The 8823-nt window shown below is 52.7% G+C and overlaps 1 protein-coding gene across 1 annotated transcript; it reads right to left on the bottom strand.

The window, feature by feature from the left end:
- Window positions 1-4983: 4983 nt before the first annotated feature.
- Window positions 4984-8694, bottom strand: PNMA8A (PNMA family member 8A). The gene is made up of 3 exons (XM_006108452.3): window positions 8583-8694; window positions 7091-8455; window positions 4984-6584 (listed from the first exon to the last, which is right to left on the bottom strand). The coding sequence occupies exons 2-3, from the start codon at window positions 8379-8381 to the stop codon at window positions 6568-6570; spliced, it is 1308 nt and encodes a 435-aa protein (XP_006108514.1). The 5' UTR covers window positions 8382-8455; window positions 8583-8694; the 3' UTR covers window positions 4984-6567.
- Window positions 8695-8823: the final 129 nt, after the last annotated feature.

Genomic DNA, 8823 nt, shown 5'->3' with positions numbered 1-8823 from the left:
CATCAATGATGAGAGAGAAGCATTGATCAGCTGCCCCCTGCACACCACGCTGGGGATTGAGCCGGCAACTAGGAAATGAGCCCTGACCAGGAATCAAACCGTAACTCCTGGTTCATAGGTCAACGCTCAACCATTGAGCCATGCTGGTTGGGCTATATGAGCTTTCTATTAAAAAGGGTATGAGCCCTGGCTGGTTTGGCTCAGTGGATAGACTGTTGGCCTGCAGACGGAAGATTCCCAGGTTCAATTCCAGTCAAGGGCACACGCCCAGGTTGCGGGCTCAATCCCCAATAGGGGACGCTGAAGTTTCTGTCTCTCTCTCTCCCTCTCCTTTCCTCTCTGAAATCAACAGAAATATATATTTTTAAAAATCAATGGAAAAAATATCCTCAGGCGAGGATAAAAAAAAAAAAGATATGAAACCTTTGTTTTCCCCCCAGTGTGTCTCTATCTTTTAACTTATTTTCCCTCAGATTAAAAAGTTAAATTTTCTGTGGTCACAGTGGCTAAGGAGCGGTTTTCTTGGACGGTTTCGGGTTACATGGGGCTGGAAGCCTGCCTGGGCCCAGCTTTGGCTACATTCTTGTGAGGTGACCAGACTTTTGCACTCAGCTTTGAAAGCTCCCTCCCCTCCAAGATGATCAGTTATCCACCCAGCTTTCCTCTGCAACTCTTACAACTTCATCTTACAAATATCTGGCCTTTCTGGAATTGATTTTGATGTAAGGAGTGGCTTCTGTTTTCCAAAATACTTAGCTTGTTGTCCCAACAGCATTTTCTGAATAATTCCTCTTCCTCACGCCCATTCGAAGCCTCATCCAGATCACAGACTGTAATTGTGTGCTTAGGGAGCTCTGTTTCCAGACCCTTCAGTCAGGGATGATGGAGGTCCATAGTAGGACATTTTCACATGTACCAGAACCAACCCTTTGTTATTGATCCAGCTCCCCGTTTTCTGGTTCCTATTTCCCTCCCTATTCTCTCATGTTGACAGGGTATTTTTGTTTTTTTGTATTTTTATTGATTTTTTACAGAGAGGAAGGGAGAGGGATAGAGAGTTAGAAACATCGATGAGAGAGAAACATTGATCAGCTGCCTCCTGCACACTCCCTACTGAGTATGTGCCCGCAACCAAGGTACATGCCCTTGACTGGAATCGAACCTGGGACCCTGGAGTCCGCAGGCCGATGCTCTATCCACTGAGCCAAACCGGTTAGGGCAACATGTTGACAGCTTTTAAAACAGCTTACCTTTTACTGGCAGAAAACGCCTCCATTAAGCACATACAGAATCTTTTTTTTTTTTTTAATCCTCATCTGAGGATATGCTTTCAGAGAGAGAGGGAGGGAGGAAGAACGAAAGAAAGAGAGAGAGAGAAAGGCCAGTTCTGTACATGCCCGGACTGGGAATGGGACCCTCGACCCTTCAGTGCACGGGGGCCGCTCAACCAGCTGAGCCACCCGGGCCAGGGCGCATGCAGCACCTGGAGGCAGCGGGAGGAAATTCCCGCTCAGGGGTCCCGACCTTGAACGTTCTGTGAGCGCTCACATTCTTACCCAGTGTGAGCGCCGGCAGAGAACGCTCAGAACCTGCCTCCAGCGTGGAAAGGAGCTGCATTAGCTACATTGTTGGCTGCAGCTACACATTCGCTCTCGCTGCAGAACATTCCCTGGGCAGCCGAGCCCCCGGGCGGGGCTTTACTGAGCGACCGGACGGACGTGACCAGACGCGTGCGCTCCGCTCTGCCGGCCTCTCGCTTCCCGGTTCTGCAAGAATAGGTGGCCCCCGGCTGGAATGTTAAAAACCGGCTCCTGGGAAGCGGAAACGTCTCCTAACCAGGAACAGGGGGTGAAAGGATTCACCTGCGCAGACAGGGGACGCTTTGTCCCCCGGCCTGCAGCGCTCACTCGCCTGGCAGCGGAGGGAGACTGGCTTCCACATCGAACACGTGTGTTTGGTTGGTGACTTTTTCAATGCAGGGAAAGTACTAAAAACCCTCACCTGGCCGAACCGGTTTGGCTCAGTGATTCCGCTGGTAGACTTTTTAAATGAAGGGTCCCGGGTTCGATTCCGGTCAAGGGCATGTACCTTGGTTGCGGGCACATCCCCGGTGGGGGGGCGTGCAGGAGGCAGCTGATCGATCTCTCTCATCGATGTTCTGGCTCTCTATCCCTCTCCCTTCTTCTCTGTAAAAAATCAATAAAATATATTAAAAAAAACAAAACAAAAAAACCCTCACCTGTCTCCCCTCAGACACGGTCCATGATTCCGCTGGTAGACTTTTTAAAAAATGGAGTTGAAATTCACATAAAGTTAACTGACGTGTACAACTCAGTGATACTTAGTCCATTCATGATGTTGTGCAAGGACCACCTCTATCTAGTTCCAGGACATTTTCATCCCCCTCAAAGGGAAACCCCGTACCCACTAGCGGTCACTCCGAATCTCCCCTCCCCCAGCCCCTGGCAACCACCAATTTACTTCCTGTCGCTATGGATTTGCTGATTGTGAGCAGTTCTTGTAAGAAGAATCATACAACACACAGCTCTTTGTGTCTGGTTTCTTTCACTTATGCTTCACGTTTTGCAAGGTCAGCCACATCAGGGCAGGTATCAGTACTTTACTGCTTTTTATGGCTGAATATTTACTACTTAAAAAAATAAAAATGAGCCCTGACCAGTTTGGCTCAGTGGATAGAGCGTCGGCCTGCGGACTCAGGGGTCCCAGGTTCGATTCCGGTCAAGGGCATGTACCTTCATTGCGGGCACATCCCCAGTGGGGGACGTGCAGGAGGCAGCTGATCGATGTTTCTCTCTCATCAATGTTTCTGACTCTCTATCCTTCTCCCTTCCTCTCTGTAAAAGAATCAATAAAATATATTTAAAAAAAATAAAATAAAAATGAGTGTATAGTTAGAAATTGACAAAGTACAGGAAACCAAAATAAATCCTGAAAGGCCCCCCACACTCCTCCACCTGCCCTCTATCCCACTCATCATTCCAAGGGAAATCGCTGTAAAAAATTAATTAAAAATATATAAATACTAGAGGCCTGGTGCACATGTTTGTGCACCAGTGGGGTCCCTCGGTCTGGCCTGCACGATCTCGCAACCCGGGACCCTCGGGGGATGTGGGAGAGCCGGTTTTGGCCTGATCCCTGCAGGTCAGGCTGAGGGACCCCATGCACCGGGCTTCTTGTCCTATATAATAAAGAGGTAATATGCAAATTGACCATCACATCCTCACACAAGATGGCCGCCCCCATGTGGTCAAAATATGGCCACCACAAGATGGCCAGCAGGGAAGGGCAGTTGTGGGTGATCAGGCCTGCAGGGGAGGGCAGTTGGGGGCAACTGGGCTGGCAGGGGAGCAGTTAGGCGTCGATCAGGCTGCAGGGGAGTGGTTAGGGGTGATCAGGCTGGTAGGCAGAAACAGTTAGGGGCAGACAGGCAGGTGAGTGGTTGGGAGTCAGCAGTCCCAGATTGGGGTCCCAGATTGGAGAGGGTGCAGGCTGGGCTGAGGGACATCCCCCTCCAGTGCATGAATTTCGTGCACCGGGCCTCTAGTATGCATATAAGATCTTTGGTTAATCTCTTCCCCCAGCCCGCCACCTGAGATTCATCAGTCTGTTGCATGTTTTCATCCCTGTGCGCTGAGCCCCCTAGTGGTCAGTGTGTGTCATAGCTACCAGTCGAATGGTTGGATGGTCACTTGGGCTTTTATATATATAGATACCTTCCTGAAACAAATATATCTATATGCACTTACTAACAGATATTACTGTATTATTTCATTTAAAAATATTCAACAGAAGGGACCATCACACATCTTTTTTTGCAGGATGGTTTGTTCACTAACAAAGTATGGCTTGGAGAGAACTGTGCCTAACCTGGTCCCATCCCCGGATCTCCCCACACCTGGGGCCATGGGAGCCTTTCCACTTTCCTGATGGACTGGGTGTAACTAGAGGGAGAGACTACCTCTGGGAGGGACCTAAAGACCTTGGCCAAATATGCCTTTTCCCACCGAGAGGGTGGGGCAAGGCCCACTGGGTCTTCAGGTGTGGGCACTCCAGTGCCAATTAGCTGGCAGTCCTCTGAGCCCACATCCCTCTGTGTCTCATGCATCTCCCCGCCCCCCACACACACAACCTCTATGCTCCTTTCACAAAACGCCAACCTTGACCCCAAAGGATCTGTCCCTTTCCTCAAGTGTGAATTATTCCACCTGGAGCTCTCCTGCCGAGTGTATAGAATTCTCAGGAGAAATTAAGATACAGATACATCCACCAAGGGTCCCGAGACTCAGAAGGGCCCATTTAACAAAGACCCTAGTGACTCTGATCAAGTGGCCACCCTGGTTCAGGAGTCCCTAGCAGGGGCAGGATTAAGCAGGAGTAAATGAAGTTTTTAGCTGAAGACCTCAGCTTCTGAGGGGGGGCAAGGATTTCCATCATCCAGCTGCTTTTAAAAACAAACTCAGCCAAGCCAGTGCGGCTCAGTAGTTGATCATCAACCCAGGAACCAGGAGATCACAGTTAGATTCCTGGTCAGGGCACATGCGCAGGTTGCGGGCTCGATCCCCAGGAGAGGGTGTGCAGGAGGCAGCTGGTCAATGATTCTCTCTCATCATTGATGTTTCTACCCCCCTCTCCCTCTCTCTGAAATCAATTAAAAAAATTTTTAAAAAAGATAAATAAATTTTAAAAAATAAACTCACATTTTCAGATAATTCACATCACCAGTTACCTGGCCTAGAAACTTTTAGAAACCCCGCGATCTGCTGGAGATCCTTTCTCATTGGTGGAAAGACATACAGCAAAGAGGAGAGACATTTCAACAGCTTCCTCTTACGGAAAATGGAAGCTCGAAGGCAGGTCTGACAATAGCGCAACAGGACGTGTGTACTGTTCGGCAGTTTCTCAAATTAAATAGCCCATGCCGCCGCCTCCTACAAAAGACTCAGTATTTGAACTGCTAAACTTTATTTCAAAACATTTACACTGACAATTCCTAATCCTGGTATTACATGGTAACACGATGAAGCTCCAGAGGGCCTGACTTTGAAATCAGCTGCTGGAGAGCTGCAGGCTTTCGTCAGCCGCGAGTCCACCGCCCCTGTGTTTTGCACACAGAGGAGCAGCTGCGACTGAAACCGCTTTCTTTTGTTCTGCATCTTCATCCAGGAATTTGCAAGGAATTGCCACAAGAAGTTTGTTTTCCAAGTTGAATTATGACATCTAACTGTTCACATTCTTTATCACAAGAACTGAAGTCAGAAGAGAGACTGAAAACGTAAAAGGGCTCAACTCTCTCTGACAGATTATTACTGAGGACCACGTTAGAGCACCGACTCGCTATCACACGACTGAGAACCGCACGTAGCAGGGCACGTGAATTACAAGCGACATTACAGGCATGCACGGGACTGAACTTCTCCCACTGCAGTGACGTTTACAAGGTGGGATCAGTCACACGTACAGGAAATGCACTTCTATGCAAATAAGTGGCAGAAACAACTAACTCGAGACCTGTACAAAAACAAGCTAACGTATGAACTCAAGGTAATATTTTGAGTCTCCAATGTGATGGGTTTGGCCGATGACACTCGAGTACCCATTTCTCAGTGGGTTTTTAAATGAAAAAAATAGGTTCGGATTACATCTTTGAGCACATCTTGGGCCTCCTCAGGATAGTTTAGAAACCAATGATCTGAGGTAGCCGCTCCCCTCACCCCAGGCCCCCATACACAGGAGACATGGTATTCTGGTCTATTCAGAAGCCAGAAATTGACAGCCAGATTTTTAGACTATTTTCCCTTTTACTACAATGTGAGAAGTGTCTTCAGCCTCAAAGATGTTGAGTTTGGTGGCGTTAGATGGACTCAGGGCAGGGAAGCCGGGACAGCCCGAGTCCCTCCCTACCAATCACCCCGCTTCCCTGCGGGTTCCTGACAGGGTTTTATCCCAAGGGCCATATTTATTAACACAAATTAAAACTCAAATACTTCAGGGCCATTCTTTTTCCCCAAAACTAATCTTGGGACCTAACCACCTCGGGTCAGATAACTGGAGGATGGAAGTTGAAGGCTGGGAGGAGCAAGGAAGACGGGTCTGCATCAGAGATCCTGGCTTAACTTACCCACCATCAAAGCTCAGAGGTGAAGGGAGAGAAAGTGGAGGGAGAACGCCAGGCTCTGTAGAGGCCAGCCGACCACTCAGAAGCAGCAGGGAAGGGGGAGAAAGGTCACACATGGATAAGCATAACGGTGACCTTGCCCATGTGTCAAGGTGAATATTCTAGAATCTTCCCGATCTGCTTATTGGCTCAACAACCTCGAAGGTGAGCCTACGAGGAGGTGGGAAAGTGGGCCTGGCAGAGAAAAAAGCATCGGGTTTCGGATACCTCCCTCCCTTATTCCTCCCACCTAAGATCTCAGGTCCATTTACTTCTGAGAACCGATTTCTACCAAGTAGGTCAAAAGTCTTGGTTCATTCAATAACAAGAGAAAACTTTGGTCCCAACTTGGAACTTCTTCCTTGGTCTTCTTTCAGCTCGGTGGTCCCATCTCAAAGTTTCCTGGGTTCTGTGGATAAATTACAACGGAGTCAAAGCAGGGAGAGGTGTCAAATGAAATTTTTATTTTACTTTCTGGGGCTTTCTAGTCCTTGAACATTTCTAACCCCCTCTCCCCGCCGCCCACCCAGGCCTCCAGAACACTCCACCTCAAAGCCACCTACCCTAACATGATAACCCCAAACCATTCAATTCTTATGGAGGGAGATGGTCAGATGGAGCAGCAGAACGACCTGAGGATACCACGGCGATACTCACCAACAGAAGATAGCTCGGGGGGAAGAGGGGGTTTGCTTTGCCACCTCCTGCCCCCACAGCACCCCCATGTTGGCCTTCAGGGGCTCCGAGGAGGGAGGTCAGGGCTTTTGCCCTCTAAACCCTCAACTGGTGTGTCGCCCACCTTCTCCACCGCACCGGGGTCCTCCTTGGGCTCATCAGCCCCCACCTGCCACTCCTGCTCCTCCCCCCTCACCTGCTGGTAGACACAACCCAAATGACTCCCGTCGTCACACTCACCTGGAGCAGAGCCTTCTGCTTTGGCCTGTGTACCCTGTGACGTTGAGGCAGGTGACTCCGCCCGCTGTGAGCCTCGAAGGGCCCTCTGGCCTGACATACCCCTTCGCAGGCCCGGCCCTTTCTTTGGAATCGATGGCTTCTTCTTGGTTCTTTCCACATCGACAAGGACGTAAGAGATGGGGCCCAAGCTCACCTTCTTCTTCTTCCTCCTCCTCATGCAGCCAGGGCTCTTTGCGGAGGCCCAGCCCATGGCCTTCTTCTTGGGCGGTTCCTCGGGACCATCGTCCTGGTCTGACTCAGAGGCAACTTCGGGGCCCGCAGCTTCTGCCCGGGCATCCTGAGGGGCGTGCCTGGGAGCCTTCCAGGGGCATTTCTCCACAGGCTTCTTCCCAGCCGCCGCCTCGGGCTTCGCACGGGGCTTTCTGCTGCTCCTGGGGTACTCGGGGACTTCCCCGTTCTCCCCATCGTCAGCCTCAGGACCCTCCGAGGAGGCCGGGCTGTTGGAATGGTGGCCTGTGGGTTTCTTCCAGGGCACTGGTTCCTGCCTGGGGCTTTTCTTCTGCTTCCTTCTCCGGGAGCGAGTCTTGGCTCTAGCCTTACGAACCAGAGGTTTGGGAGGGTCGCCTTCATCTTCCACATCATCCCAGCTGCCTGGGTTCCCCATCGTCAGGACAGAGCACGCCCTGGCAGCCCTGCCCGGCTCCTTCGGGCCCTTCCTCCCGGCGGCTGACGCTGCCATGGCCAGGGCGTAGGCCTCCTCGGCCTCCTGGGCCCTGGCTTCCTCCTGGTTGCGAAGCTCTGAGTCCAGGTGGAGGATGACTTGCATCACGGTCCCCAGGAGCGCCCCCAAAGCTTCTACCCAGCTCCCCGGAGGCGGATTCTGGTTCCGGTTCCGGGGCGCGGGGGCGTCGTTGAGATGGAGCAGGCGGACCACGTCCTCCCAGGTGCGCCCCTCGGCATCCAGGAACTCGTTCAGGTTCTTTAAAAACTCGGCATCCTGGGTGGGGTTCCTGCAGACCACCCTCCAGGCACCTCCTCTTCCCGGAAACTCCCGGGGAACGGCCCGCAGACTCACTCCCTCGCCCACCTCGAGGAGGGCGGCTTTGGCGTTCTCTTCCCTCACAAAGATCCTGTTGAGCACGCGGTACGGGCCCAGCGGGGAGAGGACCCTGCTCAGGGTCTCCTCCATCTCCTCCGGGCCGCAGTCCTGCGGGATGCCCGTGACCAGGAGGGCCCGGTGGATGTCCACGTCCATCCCGCGGCACCAGTCCTCCAAGAGGGTCATCGTCATGGTCGCAACCACCTGCGAGCTCTAAGCCCGCGTGCAATGAAGAGTCCGCCGGGTGGGGTCCCCGGGAACGAACCCTGCACGGGGACAAGAAAGGGAGGTCGGATTCCCGGGCTCAGAGGTCTGAGCGGCCCCTCCGCGGCCGGCCCGCAGGCCTCGCGTTTCCCCGGGGCCGCCTCCTCCCACACCGGCCCGGGTGCTCACACGTGTCCCGGGATCCGCCAAAAACCGCGCCCGGCCTGGCCCGCCGCCCGCCGGCAGGGACCGGGCTCTCCGCCTCGGATGGCTCCGCAGGGCCCAGGAGACGAAGCCGCTCGCTGGGCGCCGCCTCAGACCACCCCGTGCGGCGGCCCGGAGCGGAAGGGGAGGGGAAGCCGGCGTTCGGTCCTCGCTCCGGCCCTCCCGCGTTCACGCGAGGTTCTTCGGCCGGATCCCCGCAGCTGCC

The sequence above is a fragment of the Myotis lucifugus genome, unplaced genomic scaffold, assembly GCF_000147115.1.
Source record: "Myotis lucifugus unplaced genomic scaffold, Myoluc2.0 scaffold_2344, whole genome shotgun sequence".
NCBI classification, from domain to species: Eukaryota; Metazoa; Chordata; class Mammalia; order Chiroptera; family Vespertilionidae; genus Myotis; species Myotis lucifugus.
Note: the sequence above shows the minus strand (reverse complement) of the source record. Positions and strands in the feature narration are given on the sequence as shown.